At 50.1% G+C, this 21,376-nt stretch overlaps 1 protein-coding gene across 1 annotated transcript in view; it reads left to right on the top strand.

Annotated features, from left to right (window-relative positions):
- Window positions 1-10,853: 10,853 nt before the first annotated feature.
- The window catches only part of LOC137540909 (opioid growth factor receptor-like protein 1), a 161,129-nt gene continuing 150,606 nt past the window's right edge, over window positions 10,854-21,376 (top strand). The window contains exons 1-2 of the mRNA XM_068262091.1: window positions 10,854-11,055; window positions 15,798-15,925. Of these exons, the coding sequence (XP_068118192.1) occupies window positions 10,854-11,055; window positions 15,798-15,925 (330 nt within the window). The remainder of the gene's footprint in view (window positions 11,056-15,797; window positions 15,926-21,376) is intronic.

The raw sequence follows: 21,376 nt of genomic DNA, 5'->3' as shown, positions 1-21,376 counted from the left end.
TAACCTACTGTGTGTGTGTGTGTGCGTGCGTGCGTTCTGTAACTTGGTGCGTGCGTTCTGTAACTTGGTGTGTGTGCGTGCGTTCTGTAACTTGGTGTGTGTGTGCGTGCGTTCTGTACCTTGGTGTGTGTGCATGTGTGCGTTCTGTAACTTGGTGTTTGTATTTTGTAACCTACTGTGTGTGTGTGTATTCTGTAACTTGGTGTGTGTGTTGTGTAACCTATTGTGTGTGTGTGTGTGCGTCGTGCGTTCTGTAACTTGGTGTGTGTACGTGCGTTCTATAACTTGTGTGTGTTTTGTAACCTACTGTGTGTGTGTGTGTGCGTGCGTGCGTTCTGTAACTTGGTGTGTGTGTGCGTGCGTTCTGTAACTTGGTGTGTATGCGTGCGTTCTGCAACTTGGTGTGTGTGCGTGCGTGCGTGCATTCTGTAACTTGGTGTATGTGTGCGTGTGTTCTGCAACTTGGTGTGTGTGCGTGAGTTATGCAACTTGGTGTTTGCGTGCGTGCATTCTGTAACTTGGTGTGTGTGTGTGTGCGTTCTGTAACTTGGTGTGTGTGTGTGTGTGGCATGTGCGTTCTGTAACTTGGTGTGTGTATTTTGTAACCTACTGTGTGTGTGCGTACGTGCGTTCTGTTACTTGGTGCGTGCGTTCTGTAACTTGGTGTGTGTGCGTGCGTGCGTTCTGTAACTTTGTGTGTGTGCATGCGTGCGTTCTGTACCTTGGTGTGTGTGTGCATGCGTTCTGTAACTTGGTGTGTGTGTGCGTGCGTTCTGTACCTTGGTGTGTGTGCATGTGTGCGTTCTGTAACTTGGTGTTTGTATTTTGTAACCTACTGTGTGTGTGTGTATTCTGTAACTTGATGTGTGTGTTGTGTAACCTATTGTGTGTGTGTGTGTGTGTGTGTGCGTCGTGCGTTCTGTAACTTGGTGTGTGTACGTGCGTTTTATAACTTGTGTGTGTTTTGTAACCTACTGTGTGTGTGTGTGTGTGCGTGCGTTCTGTAACTTGGTGTGTGTGTGCGCGTGCGTTCTGTAACTTGGTGTGTATTCGTGCGTTCTGCAACTTGGTGTGTGTGCGTGCGTGCATTCTGTAACTTGGTGTATGTGTGCGTACGTTCTGTAACTTGGTGTGTGTGTGTGCGTTCTGCAACTTGGTGTGTGTGCGTGAGTTATGCAACTTGGTGTTTGCGTGCGTGCATTCTGTAACTTGGTGTGTGTGTGCGTTCTGTAACTTGGTGTGTGTGTGTGTGGCGTGTGCGTTCTGTAACTTGGTGTGTGTATTTTGTAACCCACTGTGTGTGTGCGTACGTGCGTTCTGTAACTTGGTGTGTGTGCATGCGTGCGTTCTGTACCTTGGTGTGTGTGTGCGTGCGTTCTGTACCTTGGTGTGTGTGCTCGTGTGCGTTCTGTAACTTGGTGTGTGTATTTTGTAACCTACTGTGTGTGTGTGTGTGCATTCTGTAACTTGGTGTGTGTGTTGTGTAACCTCCTCGTGTGTGTGTGGGCAGGGGTGCCACCAGGCACCAAGCAGCCGCTTTGGGCCTCACGTTTTTAGGGGCCTCGGAGGCTCCGTGACGTCGTCATGACGTCACACTGTTCTCTGCACTGACGCCGCGCCAGCCAGTTCCCAGTACAGAGCAGGGCTACGGGAAGATGGCATCCAAAGCCCTGTACTGGAGACTATTTCTGTCTCCAGTACAGGGCTTCGGGCGCCATCTTCCCGTAGCCCTGCTCTGCCTGACTGTCAGTGCGGGAGATTGGAGGAGCAAGATCTCCGGGGAGCTGTGCGCCCGAAGCCTGTCAGGTGAGTAAATTCTTTTTTTTTTTTTGCTGAAATGTCGCCCGAATTGCATTTATTATCTGCTGAAATGTCGCCTGAATTGCGTTTATTATCTGCTGAAATGTGGCCCGAATTGCGTTTATTATCTGCTGAAATGTGGCCCGAAATGTGTTTATTATCTGCTGAAATGTGTCCCGAATTGCGTTTATTATCTGCTGAAATGTGGCCCGAATTGCGTTTATTATCTGCTGAAATGTGGCCCGAATTGCGTTTATTATCTGCTGAAATGTGGCCCAAATTGTGTTTATTATCTGCTGAAATGTGGCCTGAACTGCGTTTATTATCTGCTGAAAATAAAATGTGGCCCGAATTCCGTTTATTATCTGCTGAAATGTGGCCCGAATTGCGTTTATTATCTGCTGAAAATAAAATGTGGCCCGAATTCCGTTTATTATCTACTGAAATATGGCCCGAATTCCGTTTATCTGCTGAAATGTGGCCCGAATTGCGTTTATTATCTGCTGAAATGTGGCCCAAATTGCGTTTATTATCTGCTGAAATGTGGCCCGAATTCCGTTTATTATCTGATGAAATGTCTCCCGAATTGCATTTATTATCTGCTGAAATGTGGCCCGATTTGTGTTTATTATCTGCTGAAATGTGGCCCGAATTGTGTTTATTATCTGCTGAAAATAAAATGTGGCCCGAATTCCGTTTATTATCTGCTGAAATGTGGCCTGAATTGCGTTTATTATCTGCTGAAATGTGGCCCAAATTGCGTTTATTATCTGCTGAAATGTGGGCCAAATTCCGTTTATTATCTGATGAAATGTCGCCCAAATTGCGTTTATTATCTGCTGAAATGTGGCCCGAATTACGTTTATTATCTGCTGAAATGTCTCCCAAATTGCGTTTATTTTCTGCTGAAATGTGGCCCACATTGCGTTTATTTTCTGGTTTCTGGGGTAACTGTTGCTGCATTTATTATTTAATGGTCATAGTAGGCTATATATGCTGCTTTAGGGTTATGGTTACGCTCCACCCATACAATGTCATGGCCACACCCATTTTTTGGCGTGGCACGCTATGCTAACACCCCCCAGCTCATTTTTCGCTAACACTCCCCCCCAGTCCCCCCTCCCGTTCCACCCACATGTCATGGCCATGCCCACTTTCTTGCAGAACAGCCACACCCATTTTTTCATCAGGATAGGGCCACTTCCTGCAGTCCGCTTGGGGCCACAAAAACCTTAGCTGCACCCGTGTGTGTGTGTGTGTAGGGGGGGGGGGGGGGATTTGGGTAGGTGTGTGTGTTTTGTAACTTACTCTGTGTGTGTGTTTGGGGTAGGTGAAGCAGGTAACCTAGGCGCTCAGCACTGAAGCTGGGTGCCATCATAGCAGCAATAAATCTCCCGATCACCAGACCCCAAATTACACCTCCCTCTTGAGTTGCTACAACTCAGAGGGGGAATAGAATTTAACACCTTGGGGAGGCAGCAGGGAGAGACGGCATCCAACTCCCCGGCATTACGTACATGGTGTAGGGGAAAGTCTGTGTGTATGTGTTTTTTATCTTGCTGCGTGTGTGTAGAAGAGTGTAAATTACTGTGTGAGGAGAAGGGGGGAGGGGGATGCGTGCGTGCGCGCGGGTGCATAGTGTAAGACTGAAGTGAATTTTAAAATAAAAAAAGGATACTTACCTATGGAGAGAGAAGGCTCTGGGACCTATAGAGCCTCCCCGTTCCTCTTACAGTCCCCTCGTTCCAGCGCTGTCACCCCTGTTTGAGGCCATGGAAGTCTTCGGGAGCCTGAGTGCTCCTGAAGACGGATGGCTCTGTACTGCACGTGTGCACTGAAGAGCGTGCTCATGCATGCGCAGTACAGAGCCACCCATCTTCGTGAGCACTCAGGCTCCCGAAGACTTCCATGGCCTCAAACAGGGGTGACAGCCCTGGAACGAGGGGACTGTAAGAGGAACGGGGAGGCTCTATAGGTCCCAGAGCCTTCCCTCTCCATAGGTAAGTATCTGTTTTTTTTTTTATTCACTTCAAGGGTAGAGTTGGGCCGAACGGTTCGCCTGCGAACGGTTCCATGCGAACTTCCGTGGTTCACGTTCGCGCCCCGCAGGCGAACTTTTGCGGAAGTTCGGTTCGCCCCATAATGCACCATGAGGGTCAACTTTGACCCTCTACATCACAGTCAGCAGGCCCAGTGTAGCCAATTAGGCTACACTAGCCCCTGGAGCCACTCCCCCCCTACTAAAAGGCAGGCAGCAGTGACCATTACGGTCACTCATGTGCCTGAATTAGTGAGAGTAGGGCGAGCTGCTGCACACTCTCTCTCATAGGGAAAGATTAGTTAGGTTTAGCTTGTCCCTGGCTGCATACCTGTTCTGTGAACCCACCACTGCATACCTGTACTGTGAACCTACCACTGCATACCTGTTCTGTGAACCCACCACTGCATACCTGTTCTGTGAACCCACCACTGCATACCTGTACTGTGAACCCACCACTGCATACCTGTTCTGTGAACCCACCACTGCATACCTGTTCTGTGAACCCACCACTGCATACCTGTACTGTGAACCCACCACTGCATACCTGTTCTGTGAACCCACCACTGCATACCTGTTCTGTGAACCCACCACTGCATACCTGTTCTGTGAACCCACCACTGCATACCTGTTCAGTGAACCCACCACTGCATACCTGTTCTGTGAACCCACCACTGCATACCTGTTCTGTGAACCCACCACTGCATACCTGTTCAGTGAACCCACCACTGCATACCTGTTCAGTGAACCTGCCACTGCATACCTGTACTGTTCAGTGAACCCGCCACTGTATACCTGTTCTGTTCACTGAACAGTTTGGTGTGTCAGTGTGAAGCAGTACCTTAATTACACTACCTGATTGATGTATACACATGCAAGATGTTTTAAAGCACTTTAGGCCTGTCATTTAGCATTCAATATGATTTCTGCCCTTAAAACGCTGCTTTGCGTCAAATCCAGATTTTTCCCGGGGACTTTTGACGTGTATCCCACTCCGCCATGCCCCCCTCCAGGTGTTAGACCCCTTGAAACATCTTTTCCATCACTTTTGTGGCCAGCATAATTATTTTCTTTTTTCAAAGTTCGCATCCCCATTGAAGTCTATTGCGGTTCGCGAACTTTAACGCGAACCGAACCTTTCGCGAAAGTTCGCGAACCTAAAATCGGATGTTCGGCCCAACTCTATTCAAGGGCAACTGAAGTGAGAGGGATGTGGAGGCTGACATATTTATTTACTTTTAAGCACTAAGGCGCATGCCTTCAGGAGTAAGATTCCGGTCAATCGCTCCCAAAACCTCTAGACACAGGAAAAGTTTTTTTCCTCAAGCGGTAGCCATACTTAATGCTGAACCACGTTAGAGCTGCTAGGACTGAAAGTAATCAGCACAGAACTAAACATGAACAATTCTCACATTGCTTACTGCCACTATACTTATAATGTCCTTAACTTGTAATATTCACACTGTCTGTCCTTGTATTGTTTTTGTTTGTGGTTAAGCAACTGCCAAGACAAATTCCTTGTAGGTGCAAACTTACTTGGCGAAAATAAATTGATTCTGATTCTGATTCTACCAGTTGCCTAGCTATCCTGCTGATTCTCTACCTCTAATACTATTAGCCATAGACCCTGAACAAGCATGCAGCAGATCTGGTGTTTCTGACATTATTGTCAGATCTGACAAGATTAGCTGCATGCTTGTTTCTGGTGTGATTCAGACACTGTTGTAGCCAAATGGACAGCCGGGCAAATGGTATTCTTTCAAAGGAGATAAATATGGCAGCCCCCATATAACTATCACTTCAGTTCCCTTTGCAGTATTGATGAAGGAAATATTAATGTGTCCACTTACTTACCTGATGCTTCTTTCAGCCCTTGAAGTCCTCCTGCTCCCTCGGCAGTGCAGTTTCTAGGCTAAAATGCACCCAGGGCGAGGGTGTAAAAATTGCGCCCCCCCCCCCCCTAGGTTAGATAGGTAGGTGCCTCTCAGTATAGGTTAGATTAGGTAGGTGCCCCCTAGTATAGGCTAGATTAGACAGGTGCCCCCCAGAATAGGTTAGATTAGGTAGCTGCCCCCCAGTATAGGTTAGATAAGGTAGCTGCCCCCCCAGTATAGGTTAGGTAGGTGCCCCCCAGTATAGGTTAGGTAGGTGCCCCCCAGTATAGGTTAGATAGGTAGCTGCCCCCCAGTATAGGTTAGATTAGGTAGCTGCCCCCCAGTATAGGTTAGATTAGGTAGCTGCCCCCCCAGTGTTGGTTATATTAGGTAGCTGCCCCCCAGTGTAGGTTAGATAGGTAGCTGCCCCCCAGTGTAGGTTAGATAGGTAGCTGCCCCCCAGCGTAGGTTAGATTAGGTAGGTGCCCCCCAGTGTAGGTTAGATAGGTAGCTGCCCCCCAGCGTAGGTTAGATTAGGTAGCTGCCCCCAGTATAGGTTAGATAGGTAGCTGCCCCCCAGCGTAGGTTAGATTAGGTAGCTGCCCCCAGTATAGGTTAGATAGGTAGCTGCCCCCCAGTGTAGGTTAGATTAGGTAGGTGCCCCCCAGTGTAGGTTAGATAGGTAGGTGCCCCCCAGCGTAGGTTAGATTAGCAGCTGCCCCCCAGCGTAGGTTAGATTAGGTAGGTGCCCCCAGAATAGGTTAGATAGGTAGCTGCCCCCCAGTATAGGTTAGATTAGGTAGCTGCCCCCCAGTGTAGGTTAGAAAGGTAGCTGCCCCCCCAGTGTTGGTTATATTAGGTAGCTGCCCCCCAGTGTAGGTTAGATAGGTAGCTGCCCCCCAGTGTAGGTTAGATAGGTAGCTGCCCCCCAGCGTAGGTTAGATTAGGTAGGTGCCCCCCAGTGTAGGTTAGATAGGTAGCTGCCCCCCAGCGTAGGTTAGATTAGGTAGCTGCCCCCAGTATAGGTTAGATAGGTAGCTGCCCCCCAGCGTAGGTTAGATTAGGTAGCTGCCCCCAGTATAGGTTAGATAGGTAGCTGCCCCCCACTGTAGGTTAGATTAGGTAGGTGCCCCCCAGTGTAGGTTAGATAGGTAGGTGCCCCCCAGCGTAGGTTAGATTAGCAGCTGCCCCCCAGCGTAGGTTAGATTAGGTAGGTGCCCCCAGAATAGGTTAGATAGGTAGATGCCCCCAATAATGGAGGGGGGAGCCGCAGGGAGGGCAGCCCGACCTCTCCCTCCCTCTCCTCTCCCGGGCGCCCTCCGTGCTCCCCCCTCAGATGCAGAGTTCGTGAGCAGCAGGGAAGCGCTGTTTACAACTCACCGGCTGCCTGGCTCCAAGCGCTGCTCTCTCGCCGCTGGTCTCCCCTCTCTGTATACATACTGATACACGCTGCTTCCGGCTACAGGAAGCAGCGTGTATCAGTACGTATACAGAGAGAGAGAGGAGACCAGCGGCGAGAGAGCAGCGCTTGGAGCCAGGCAGCCGGTGAGTTGTAAACAGCGCTTCCCTGCTGCTCACGAACTCTGCATCTGAGGGGGGAGCACGGAGGGCGCCCGGGAGAGGAGAGGGAGGGAGAGGTCGGGCTGCCCTCCCCGCGGCTCCGGCTCCCCCCTCCATTATAGCGCCCCCCTCCCAACAGCGCCCCGGGCGGCGGCACGCTCCGCACGGGGCAAGAAACGGGGCTGTCCCTCGGCATCATTCCACGCTGCTCCGTTCCTCCGCTGTCCCGCTCTGAAAGCTGGGTGACTCAGCCAGTCGCTGTCTACGTGGCCGCACACCTCTTTAATCCTCCTCTTGTTGTCGGGACCGTTCTGAGCATGTGCAGTTGCAATTTTTTACTTGCGTAAAAGCAGAATTCCCCTGGCCAAGGGGGCCAGGCATGCGGCAGTTGGAGGGGGACAGCAGGGGAGCAGAGCAGTGCAGAATGACAGTGTGGAAGCACAAGGCCTTCCGGGGGCAGAAAAAAGCCCCAGGTAAGTAACTGGCCACAACAATATTCTCATACAATTTCCGTTTATGTGTGCGTGTGTGTTGGGGGAGGGGGAATTTACTCTGGGGGTGGGGGGGGGGCCCATAAATTTTTTTTGCTATGGAGCCCAGTGATTTCTAGCTACGCCCCTGGCTGTCACCACCATGCTTCACTGTAGGGTTGCTGTTTGCTCTGATACAGTGACCATCAGGTTCTTGGTCACCTACCTGGCCAAGCCCCTTCCCCCGATTACTCAGTTTAGTTAGCTGGCCAGCTCTAGGAAGAGTCCTGGTTGTTTTGAACTTCTTCCACTAACAGGTGATGGAGGCTACTGGTACCCACAAAGCAGCAGACATTTTTCCTTTCTGTAGCCTTCCCCAGATTTGTGCCTTGATACAATCCTGTCTCAGAGCTCTACAGACAATTCCTTTGACTTCTTGCTTGGTTTGTGCAGACAATTCCTTTGACTTCTTGCTTGGATTGTGCTCTGACTAGTGTTGGGCGAACAGTGTTCGCCACTGTTCGGGTTCTGCAAAACATCACCCTGTTCGGATGATGTTCGAGTTCGGCCGAACACCCGATGGTGTTCGCCAAACCGTTCGGCCATATGGCCGAACTAAGAGCGCATGGCAGAACGTTCCCCGAACATTCGGCTAGCGCTGTGATTGGCCGAACGGGTCACGTGGTTCGGACCCGAACGCGCTCTGATTAGCCAAACGGGTCACGTGGTTCGGGTAAATAAATACCCAATCCACGTCATTTCTCCGCCATTTGTCTCTGGGTTTAGCTTTGGGTAGGCAGGCAGGGTAGTTCTCTCTCCAGCCAGGCTAGCCAGGGTCCCCCCAGTCATTGTGTCGCTGCTGGGAACAGTAGTACACCGCTCACCCACGACTGTATAGCATTGTGTTTACTGCCACTCTGTGTCTCTGCTGGGAACAGTAGTACACCGCTCACCCTGTATAGCATTGTGCTCTGTGTCGCTGCTGGGAATAGTAGTACACCGCTCACCCACCCACCACTGTATAGCATTGTGCTCTGTGTCGCTGCTGGGAATAGTAGTACACCGCTCACCCACCACTGTATAGCATTGTGTTTACTGCCACTCTGTGTCTCTGCTGGGAACAGTAGTACACCGCTCACCCTGTATAGCATTGTGCTCTGTGTCGCTGCTGGGAACAGTAGTACACCGCTCACCCACCGTATAGCATTGTGCTCTGTGTCGCTGCTGGGAATAGTAGTACACCGCTCACCCACCACTGTATAGCATTGTGCTCTGTGTCGCTGCTGGGAACAGTAGTACACGGCTCACCCGCCACTGTATAGCATTGTGCTCTGTGTCGCTGCTGGGAACAGTAGTACACGGCTTACCCGCCACTGTATAGCATTGTGCTCTGTGTCGCTGCTGGGAACAGTAGTACACCGCTCACACACCACTGTATAGCACTGTGCTCTGTGTCGCTGCTGGGAACAGTAGTACACCGCTCACCCACCCACCACTGTATAGCATTGTGCTCTGTGTCGCTGCTGGGAACCGTAGTACACCGCTCACCCGCCACTGTATAGCATTGTGCTCTGTGTCGCTGCTGGGAACAGTAGTACACCGCTCACCCACCCACCACTGTATAGCATTGTGCTCTGTGTCGCTGCTGGGAACAGTAGTACACGGCCCACCCGACACTGTATAGCATTGTGCTCTGTGTCGCTGCTGGGAACAGTAGTACACCGCTCACCCACCACTGTATAGCATTGTGCCCTGTGTCGCTGCTGGGAACAGTAGTACACCGCTCACCCACCCACCACTGTATAGCATTGTGCTCTGTGTCGCTGCTGGGAACAGTAGTACACCGCTCACCCACCACTGTATAGCATTGTGCTCTGTGTCGCTGCTGGGAACAGTAGTACACGGCTCACCCACCACTGTATAGCATTGTGCTCTGTGTCGCTGCTGAGAACAGTAGTACACCGCTCACCCACCACTGTATAGCATTGTGCTCTGTGTCGCTGCTGGGAACAGTAGTACACGGCTCACCCGCCACTGTATAGCATTGTGCTCTGTGTCGCTGCTGGGAACAGTAGTACACCGCTCACCCGCCACTGTATAGCATTGTGCTCTGTCTCGCTGCTGGGAACAGTAGTACACTGCTCACCCACCCACCACTGTATAGCATTGTGCTCTGTGTCGCTGCTGGGAACAGTAGTACACCGCTCACCCACCACTGTATAGCATTGTGCTCTTTGTCGCTGCTGGGAACAGTAGTAGACCGCTCACCCACCCACCACTGTATAGCATTGTGCTCTGTGTCGCTGCTGGGAACAGTAGTACACCGCTCACCCACCACTGTATAGCATTGTGCTCTGTGTCGCTGCTGGGAACAGTAGTACATGGCTCACCCGCCACTGTATAGCATTGTGCTCTGTGTCGCTGCTGGGAACAGTAGTACACCGCTCACCCGCCACTGTATAGCATTGTGCACTGTGTCGCTGCTGGGAACAGTAGTACACTGCTCACCCACCCACCACTGTATAGCATTGTGCTCTGTGTCGCTGCTGGGAACAGTAGTACACCGCTCACCCGCCACTGTATAGCATTTCTGTACTGCCACTGTACTGCTGCCAGTCAGCGTGTACTTTAAGGATAAGTGAAATGAAGAAGAAATCCTGTGAAAGAGGTAGGGGCAAGGGAAGAGGTGTTTCCCCTGACGGTTCACGTACAGGCCACAGTGGAGCACCGAAGAAAAACCACTCAATACCGGCCATGTTGTCCAGGAAATCAACCCTCACAAATCCAAAAGAACAGGACCAGATAATTAATTGGATGACCTCTCAAGCGTCCAGCAGTTGGTTAAGCAGCACCAGCACATCACGCACGAGGTCCGAGTCCTCAGCCAGTTACAAGGAGCCAGTGGGCACAAAGCTGACACAACCGGCAGCGACACCACGCACACAACTGCCAAATAACCAGTCCGAAGCATTTCCTCAGGACACAATGGGGTATTCGCAGGAGCTATTCCCAGCCCAACAAACTTCCACCTTTCAAAGGTCAATGGAACAGCCAGAAATGTTGTGCCCGGATTCACAACCATTGACTGTGGGAAATGCACCGCGCACGGAAATGCAAGGAGAGTCCGAGAACTTTGAAACCCAAATCCCAGAGCAAGTTGGGCAGGAGGGGTTTCAATTGCAGGAGGTCGGCCGAGAAGATCTTGTAGACGACGTTGGAGTGTGCTGCACAGAGGTTGTTGTAGGGGGCTCTACTCCACGGCGGCGGCCCACAATCACATATGACGAGTTTGAGGAGATGGAAGAGGAGGAGGGTATGGACAATGTTGACAGAGACCCAGATTTTGTATGTGAAGGAGAACATCGCCGTCGTAGCAGCAGCACAGATGAGTCTGTTGAAGAACCCACTGCTGCACGAGTTCGCCTTGTGCCACAAGGTAGGCGGCGCGAAATTTCAGGCACCACAAGCGTGGAAGTTCAAGTGAGACAAAAAAGAGGCGCAAACAGAAATCGCCAGCAAGGCAGGTGCTCCAAAGTCTGGCCTTTCTTTGAAGACTGCAGTGAGAATGGTACCATGGTGATTTGCAAGGTGTGCAAGACCCGCCTGAGCAGGGGGAAACATATTAACAACCTCTCCACCACCAGCATGACCTGCCACATGGTATCCAAACATCCCACTCTGTGGCCGCCAGGACAGGGTACCAGCAACACTGCCTCCCTTGGGGTCACCAGACTCACCACCAGACCCTCCTCAGCAGCAGCAGTAGCCCAGCCATTGCGTGGTTCACAACAACATTCACAAACATCAGACGACGCTGACACTGTCACTTTCCGGAATAGTGCTCTTGAGGTCTCCCAGTCATCAAACACAACAACCAACAGCCGTTCAGTGTGCAGCCCTACGGTTCAGTTGTCTGTCTCGGAGATGCTTGAGCGCAAGAGGAAATTGCCAGCAAATGACCCCCGGGCCGTGGCACTAACAGCCAGCATAGCCAAGCTTCTGGCCTGCGAAATGCTGCCATATCGAGTGGTGGAGACAAACAGCTTCAAGGGCATGATGTCAGTGGCCATCCCACGTTACGTGGTTCCCAGCCGCTACCACTTTGCGCGCTCTGCAGTGCCTGAGTTGCATGAGCACGTGGTCAGCAAAATAACCCGAAGCTTGAAGAATGCCGTTGCCTGCAAGGTTCACCTCACCACTGACACCTGGACGAGTGCTTTCGGCCAGGGTCGATACATCTCCCTTACCGCGCACTGGGTGAACCTTGTGGAGCCTGGCAGCGATTCCGCACCTGCTACGGCGCGGGTGTTGCCCACGCCGCAAACAGCTGCACCGCCGTCCCTCCTACTGGATAACAACAGCAGCACCTACCTCTCTGACTCCTTCTCCTCCAACGCATCTCAAAGCTGTACCTCATCCGGAAACGCTAACCCAAACCCAGCAGCAGTAGGATCATGGAAGCAGTGCAGCACAGCTGTTGGCATGCGTCAGCAAGCGTTGCTGAAGCTGATCTGCCTTGGGGATAAGCAGCACACAGGGGAGGAAATTTGGAGGGGAATAAAGGAACAGACGGATTTGTGGCTGGCACCGCTGGACCTAAAACCGGGCATGGTTGTGTGTGATAATGGGAGTAATCTCATTCGCGCTTTAAGGTTGGCTAAGCTGACACACATCCCTTGCCTGGCGCACATGATGAACCTAGTAGTTCAGCGGTTCCTGAGGACATACCCAGGCGTGGCCGATCTTCTGTTGAAGGTGCGACGAGTGGCCAAACATTGTAGAAATTCCAGTACTGCTTCGGGGGCACTCGCCAAGATGCAGGAGCGCTTCAATCTCCCCCACCATCGCTTGCTGTATGATGTCCCTACGCGCTGGAATTCTACGCTGCACATGCTAGCCCGCTTTTGCGAGCAGAAGAGTGCAGTGGTCCAGTACATGACGGCGCAGTACTGAGGCGCATCCGGACAGCTGCCAAGCTTCTGTGGATCCGATTGGGCCAACATGTTGGACCTCTGCCAAGTCCTCCAAAATTTTGAGCAATCCACGTTGCTTGTGAGCAGTGACAACTCTTCAGTCAGCATTACCATACCACTGCTGTGTTTACTGAAGAAGTCAATGTTGAAAATCAAGGAAACAGCTGTCATGATGCAACTGGGGGAATCTGAAGGAGAAAACGATCAGCGTGATGATACCAACATCAGGCCATCTGCCTCAGGAAACGCTGGCCCCAGCAGCTATGACGAAGAAGAGGAGGAGGAACAGCTGGAGTTGGAGCAGGAATTTCATGCCACCACTGACGAGGGCCAGAGCGGTGCACGTTGGACTTCCACAATTCAGCGCAAATGGTCAGCAGAAGCAGACCAGGAAGAAGGTGACGACTATGATGCATCACAACAACTATCACAACGCTCACAAGAGGATGATGAGGATTCTGGCAGGACTCTGGCACTCATGGCTCAATTCATGCTAGACTGCATTGAACGCGACCCACGCATTGTGCGCATTCTGGACAACACCAATTACTGGGTTTATACCCTTCTGGATCCACGGTACAAACACAATGTTCCAAAACTGCTTGAAGAAAGAGTCAGACAGGTCAAAATGGAAGAATACCAGCAGGCCCTTGTGGAGACTTTAGTGAGGAGATTGACATCCTCCCCCTCCTCTAGCCAGTTGTACGCCGACAGACTGACTTCCGCAAACCCAGGACGACCAGGAGGGCAGCAAACAACACAAGCCGCAGCTAGTGCCCAAAAGGGAATGGTATCGGCAGTGTCCTTGGAGTGGGAAAATTTTCTGACACCCATGCAGCAGCAGCCCACAGAACAGCAAGCGTGCAGATCCACCTCCAACACCGATCGCCTGGAGAAGATGGTCAAGGACTACATGTCAGATGGCGTAGCTGTGTTGAACAATCCATCTGCACCCTTCAACTATTGGGTATCGAAGCTAGACACCTGGCACAAACTGGCAATGTACGCAATAGAGGTGCTGGCTTGCCCGGCAGCCAGCGTTATGTCGGAACGCTGTTTCAGTGCTGCCGGAGGCATCGTCACAGATTGGCGTATCCGCCTCTCCACAGAAAATGCAGACCGTCTGACTCAAATTAAAATGAATCAATCCTGGATTGGAAACGACTACGCAACACTCCCGGACCCCAACCAAGTAACATGAACAGTGAACTGCTGCTGCTGGGTTAGCGTTACCGGTCCCTTTTCCTGGAACCTCTTATCTGTATTACATTTATGACTGCATGGCGGCAAAAAGCATGCTATCCGCACGCTTCTTGTCCTCATGCAAGGCCTGGGTTGTTGTGTCTCAAAGCGTGGCCTTCTCCTCCTGCGCCTCCTCCTGTTCCATCACGTGTGCTGCTGCTGGGTTAGTGTTTCCGGTCCCTGTTTATTGAACCTCTTATCTGTATTACATTTATGACTGCATGGCAGCAAAAAGCATGCTATCCGCACGCTTCTTGTCCTCATGCAAGGCCTGGGTTGTTGTGTCTCAAAGCGTGGCCTTCTCCTCCTGCGCCTCCTCCTGTTCCATCACGTGTGCTGCTGCTGGGTTAGCGTTTCCGGTCCCTGTTTATTGAACCTCTTATCTGTATTACATTTATGACTGCATGGCGGCAAAAAGCATACTATCCGCACGCTTCTTGTCCTCATGCAAGGCCTAGGTTGTTGTGTCTCAAAGCGTGGCCTTCTCCTCCTGCGCCTCCTCCTGTTCCATCACGTGTGCTGCTGCTGGGTTAGCGTTTCCGGTCCCTGTTTATTGAACCTCTCATCTGTATTACATTTATGACTGCATGGTGGCAAAAAGCATGCTATCCGCACGCTTCTTGTCCTCATGCAAGGCCTGGGTTGTTGTGTCTCAAAGCGTGGCCTTCTCCTCCTGCGCCTCCTCCTGTTCCATCACGTGTGCTGCTGCTGGGTTAGCGTTTCCGGTCCCTGTTTATTGAACCTCTTATCTGTATTACATTTATGACTGCATGGCGGCAAAAAGCATGCTATCCGCACGCTTCTTGTCCTCATGCAAGGCCTGGGTTGTTGTGTCTCAAAGCGTGGCCTTCTCCTCCTGCGCCTCCTCCTGTTCCATCACGTGTGCTGCTGCTGGGTTAGCGTTTCCGGTCCCTGTTTACTGAACCTCTTATCTGTATTACATTTATGACTGCATGGCGGCAAAAAGCATGCTATCCGCACGCTTCTTGTCCTCATGCAAGGCCTGGGTTGTTGTGTCTCAAAGCGTGGCCTTCTCCTCCTGCGCCTCCTCCTGTTCCATCACGTGTGCTGCTGCTGGGTTAGCGTTACCGGTCCCTGTTTATTGAACCTCTTATCTGTATTACATTTATGACTGCATGGCGGCAAAAAGCATGTTACCTGTGCAAAGAAAACAGACATTTCCCGCATTTAAAAGACAGTTTTCCCTTTGAAACTTTAAAATCGATTTTCTCAAAAACTAGAAGCTCTTTTTGCTAAAAAAATTTTTCCTCTTGTACCCACTCCCAAGGTGCACATACCCTGCAAATTTGGGGTATGTAGCATGTAAGGAGGCTTTACAAAGCACGAAAGTTCGGGTCCCCATTGACTTCCATTATGTTCGGAGTTCGGCGCGAACACCCGAACTTCGCGTCCATGTTCGGCTAACGTTAGCGAACCCGAACATCCAGGTGTTCGCCCAACACTAGCTCTGACATGAACTGTCAACTGTGTGGAACCTTATTTAGGCAGGTGTGTGTCTTTCCCAATCATGTCCAATCAACTGAATTTACCACAGGTGGACTCCAGTTAACCATTTAAAGGAGTCATCAGGCAAACTATAGTAAAATGAGTGGTACTTACCGGGGGCTTCCTCCAGCTCCAAGCTCCCAGGACCTCCCTCGCCGTAGCTCTGCCCACAGCCGTTCGCCGCAGCTCCGACCCGGTTCCTGGCGATGACGTCAGAGCGATCTCCAGGTGGCTCTGTACTGCGCCTGCCTGAGCGGCGCTGTCAATCACTGCCACGTGGGTCGGAGCGGACTGCGCAAGCACAGAACTACTGTGCCTGCACAATCTGCTCCAGCGCATGTGGCGGTGATTGACAGCGCCGCTCAGGCAGGCGCAGTACAGAGCGACCTGGTGGTCGCTCTGGCGTCATCGCCGGGGACCGCGAGGGACATCCTGGGAGCTTGGAGCTGGAGGAAGCCCCCGGTAAGTACCACTCATTTTACTATAGTTTGCCTGATGACTCCTTTAAGGACTGCAGTCTTTAAACCCCTTAAGGACCGGACACTTTTTTTTCATTCAGACCACTGCAGCTTTCACGGTTTATTGCTCGGTCATACAACCTACCATCTAAATTAATTTTACCTCCGTTTTCTTGTCACTAATACAGCTTTCTTTTGGTGCTATTTGATTGCTGCTGTGATTTTTAGTTTTTATTATATTCATCAAAAAAGACATGAATTTTGTCCAAAAAATGATTTTTTTTAACTTTCTGTGATGACATTTTTCAAATAAAGTAAAATTTCTATATACATTTTTGTCCAAATTTATTGTGCTACATCTTTGATAAAAAAAAATCCAATAAGTGTATATTTATTGGTTTATAGTGTTTACAAACTATGGTGCAAAAAGTGAGTTTTCCCATTTTGAAGCATCTCTGACTTCTCTGAGCACCTGTCATGTTTCATGAGGTGCTAAAATTCCAGGATAGTATAAATGACCCCATTTTGGAAAGAAGACAAAAAGAGGCATGGTGAGATTTTATTTTTTGTGAGGCATGGTGAGATTTTATTTTTTGTCACAAGTTAGCGGAAAATGACACTTTGTAAAAAAAAAAATAAGTAAAAAAAAAGTTTTCATTTCTGCTAACTTGTGACAATTTTTTTTTAAATCTGCTACGGACTTACCATGCCCCTCTCTGAATACGTTGAGGTGTCTACTTTCCAAAATGGGGTCAGTTGTGGGGTGTGTTTACTGTCCTGGCATTTTGGGGTGCTAAAGTTTAAGCACCCCTGTAAAGCCTAAATGTGCTCATAGGACTTTGGGCCCCTTAGCGCACCTAGGCTGCAAAAAAGTGTCACACGTGGTACCGCCGTACTCAGGAGAAGTAGTATAATGTGTTTTGGGGTGTATTTTTACGCATACCCATGCTGGGTGGGAGAAATATCTCTGTAAATGAAATTTGTTTGATTTTTTTACACACAATTGTCCATTTACAGAGTTATTTCTCCCACCCATCAAGGGTATGTGTAAAAATACACCCCAAAACACATTATACTACTTCTCCTGAGTACGGCAATACCACATGTGTGGCACATCACCCCTCTTCCACCACCAGGTGGCGCTGCACTGCTGACACTATCCTCTGAGCCCCGATCACATGTAATCACACAAGATAGGAAGTCAGAAGAGGATGCCGGCAGTGTGGTGCCGCGGGTTGATGATTAGAGGAAACCAGTACAGCATCCGGGACAAGTAACTATAAAAATGCTCCCCGCGCCACTCTGCATGACCTCATTAGGCAGGACAAGGAGTTGCATGCCTGTGCGCACAAGAAATTATCTGCAGATCTCATACACACCTTGTTTAATGAACAATTGTCTGCAGATCAGATCCACGGGGATAAATCGGAAAGACTTAGAGATAAATATCTTTCGTTTGGATCTTTTGAGTAGAGATGATCGGAAAGGGGAAATTCCGTTCCGCCGCAATTCCGCCAGCGCTAAATTCTGTCGCTATCAGATTTCCGCTGAATTTTGCGGATTTCCGCGGAATTCCGCATTCCAGCGGAAAAATTAAAGTAATCACAAATGAAACCTCTTTTATGCCAAATGGTAGCCCATGGGACCTAGTGGCTGTTTTTTTTTTATTTTATTTTTTTTTATTGATTTTTTTTTTGCAGCAGCAGCAGGAGGTGTCCCTTTAAGCCATGGGACCTATTGGTGGTCCCAGGGCGGTCATTTTGGCACCGCAGGAGGTGTCCCTTTAAGCCATGGGACCTAATGGTGGTCCCATGATGGTCACTTTGGCACCGCAGGAGGTGTTGCGTAAGCTCTGGGACCTGGCGGTGGTTCCATGGTGGTCGTTTTGGCGCCACAGGAGGTGTCGTGTAAGCTTTGTGACCTTCCAGTGGTTCCATGGCGGTGGTTTTTTGCGTCGCAGGAGGTGTCATGTAAGCTTTGGGACCTGGCGGTGGTTCCGTGGTGGTCGTTTTGGCTCCACAGGAGGTGTCGCATAAGCTTTGGGACCTGACGGTGGTTCCATAGCGGTGGTTTTTGCCACCGCAGGAGGTGTTGTGTAAGCTTTGGGACCTGGCGGTGGTTCCATGGCGGTGGTTTTGGCGTCACAGAAGGTGTCGTGTAAGCTTTGGGACCTGGCGGTGGTTCCATGGCGGTGGTTTTTTGCGTCGCAGGAGGTGTCATGTAAGCTTTGGGACCTGGCGGTGGTTCCATGGTGGTCATTTTGGCGCCACAGGAGGTGTCGCATAAGGTTTGGGACCTGACGGTGGTTTCATAGCGGTGTTTTTTGCCGCCGCAGGAGGTGTTGTGTAAGGTTTGGGACCTGGCGGTGGTTCCATGGCGGTGGTTTTTTACGTCGCAGGAGGTGTCATATAAGCTTTGGGACCTGGCGGTGGTTCCATGGTGGTCGTTTTGGCGCCACAGGAGGTGTCGCATAAGCTTTGGGACCTAACGGTGGTTCTGTAGCGGTGGTTTTTGCCGTCGCAGGAGGTGTTGTGTAAGCTTTGGGACCTGGCGGTGGTTCCATAGTGGTCGTTTTGGCGCCACAGGAGGTGTCGTGTAAGCTTTGGAGTAATACAAGTGTAAACCTCATGAGATATATTACCATTTTGGTATCCTGCCCCTAGGTCTTCAATCAAACATCATAGCACAAAAAAGAAAAGGAGGACCTATCTGAGCCATAAATAAATAATATCTCAAGGACACTCTAGATCCAGATATATCAAATGTCAAACTTTATTTAGCAAACAAGCAAGATTATAAAAACAATTAAAATCTTGTCTCCTGGTACATGTCGATTGTTATCAACACTACCCACCTGCGGATCACAATACAGTAGATCACACTATAATAGTATTAATTCAAAGGGCAGGTGCCACATAATGGGCTTGATTCACAAAGCGGTGCTAACCTACTTAGCACGTCTAAAGTCTTTAGACGCGCTAACCAGGGTGCTAAGTAGGTTAGCACCGAATTATCTGATTCAGAAATTCGGTGCTAAGTAGGTTAGCACGCTGGTTAGCACGTCTAAAGACTTTAGACGTGCTAAGTAGGTTAGCACCGCTTTGTGAATCAAGCCCAATGTGTACAATTGTGCAGAAATCCCAGTATCTTCATAAAGTGCTTCCGTGCAAATTCATTATAGCAGCAAAAGTGATGTGTGCATGTCCGCACCCACGCCCAACAACATGGGTGCCCACATACACACAGCATGTGCATAAATGGCATAAATAAGGGTGAAAAAAGACAATAAATACATATACAATCACAAAGATAACCCAATATAACTTTCGCCAATCAATCTGGACCAATACCCTCCTACCTATCTACCTGAAAGTGGATTTCACTATAAACAAAGTGCAACGTGCTACAGTGCAAAAAGTGCTGTATAGAGAAGAGATCACGCTGTGAATAGGAGGCACCACTTACCCTACATATATACAGAGGGTGACCCCAGAGATTGCCTAACGCAATCCTATTCACAGCGTGATCCCTTTTCTATACAGCACTTTTTGCACCTGGCGGTGGTTCCATGGCGGTGGTTTTTTACGTCGCAGGAGGTGTCATGTAAGCTTTGGGACCTGGCGGTGGTTCCATGGTGGTCGTTTTGGCGCCACAGGAGGTGTCGCATAAGCTTTGGGACCTAACGGTGGTTCCGTAGCGGTGGTTTTTGCCGTCGCAGGAGGTGTTGTGTAAGCTTTGGGACCTGGCGGTGGTTCCATAGTGGTCGTTTTTGCGCCACAGGAGGTGTCGTGTAAGCTTTGGGACCTGTTTATAGTGAAATCCACTTTCAGGTAGATAGGTAGGAGGGTATTGGTCCAGATTGATTGGCGAAAGTTATATTGGGTTATCTTTGTGATTGTATATGTATTTATTGTCTTTTTTCACCCTTATTTATGCCATTTATGCACATGCTGTGTGTATGTGGGCACTAGTGTTGGGCGAACAGTGTTCGCCACTGTTCGGGTTCTGCAGAACATCACCCTGTTCGGGTGATGTTCGAGTTCGGCCGAACACCTGATGGTGTTCGGCCAAACCGTTCGGCCACATGGCCGAACTAAGAGCGCATGGCCGAACGTTCGGCTAGCGCTGTGATTGGCCGAACGGGTCACGTGTTTCGGACCCGAACACGCTCTGATTGGCCGAACTGTCACGTGGTTCGGGTAAATAAATACCCGAACCACGTCATATCTCCGCCATTTGTCTGTGGGTTTAGCTTTGGGTAGGCAGGCAGGGTAGTTCGCGCTCCAGCCACTCTAGCCAGGGTCCCCCCAGTCATTGTGTCGCTGCTGGGAATAGTAGTACACCGCTCGCTCAGCCACACTATATAGCATTGTGTTTACTGCCACTCTGTGTACCTCGCTCAGCCACACTATATAGCATTCTGTTTACTGCCACTCTGTGTCTGCTGGGAATAGTAGTACACCGCTCGCTCAGCCACACTATATAGCATTCTGTTTACTGCCACTCTGTGTACCTCGCTCAGCCACACTATATAGCATTCTGTTTACTGTTCTGTGTCTGCTGGGAATAGTAGTACACTGCTCGCTCAGCCACACTATATAGCATTCTGTTTACTGCCACTCTGTGTACCTCGCTCAGCCACACTATATAGCATTCTGTTTACTGCCACTCTGTGTCTGCTGGGAATAGTAGTACACCGCTCGCTCAGCCACACTATATAGCATTGTGTTTACTGCCACTCTGTGTACCTCACTCAGCCACGCTATATAGCATTCTGTTTACTACCACTCTGTGTCTGCTGGGAATAGTAGTACACCGCTCGCTCAGCCACACTATATAGCATTGTGTTTACTGCCACTCTGTGTACCTCGCTCAGCCACACTATATAGCATTCTGTTTACTGCCACTCTGTGTCTGCTGGGAATAGTAGTACACTGCTCGCTCAGCCACACTATATAGCATTGTGTTTACTGCCACTCTGTGTACCTCGCTCAGCCACACTATATAGCATTCTGTTTACTGCCACTCTGTGTCTGCTGGGAATAGTAGTACACTGCTCGCTCAGCCACACTATATAGCATTGTGTTTACTGCCACTCTGTGTACCTCGCTCAGCCACACTATATAGCATTCTGTTTACTGCCACTCTGTGTCTGCTGGGAATAGTAGTACACCGCTCGCTCAGCCACACTATATAGCATTGTGTTTACTGCCACTCTGTGTACCTCGCTCAGCCACACTATATAGCATTCTGTTTACTGCCACTCTGTGTCTGCTGGGAATAGTAGTACACTGCTCGCTCAGCCACACTGTATAGCATTCTGTTTACTGCCACTCTGTGTACCTCGCTCAGCCACACTATATAGCATTCTGTTTACTGCCACTCTGTGTCTGCTGGGAATAGTAGTACACCGCTCGCTCAGCCACACTGTATAGCATTGTGTTTACTGCCACTC

Source organism: Hyperolius riggenbachi, chromosome 12 (assembly GCF_040937935.1).
Source record: "Hyperolius riggenbachi isolate aHypRig1 chromosome 12, aHypRig1.pri, whole genome shotgun sequence".
NCBI lineage: Eukaryota > Metazoa > Chordata > Amphibia > Anura > Hyperoliidae > Hyperolius > Hyperolius riggenbachi.
The sequence above is the reverse complement of the archived record's forward strand: the minus strand, read 5'-3'. Positions and strand labels throughout refer to the sequence as shown.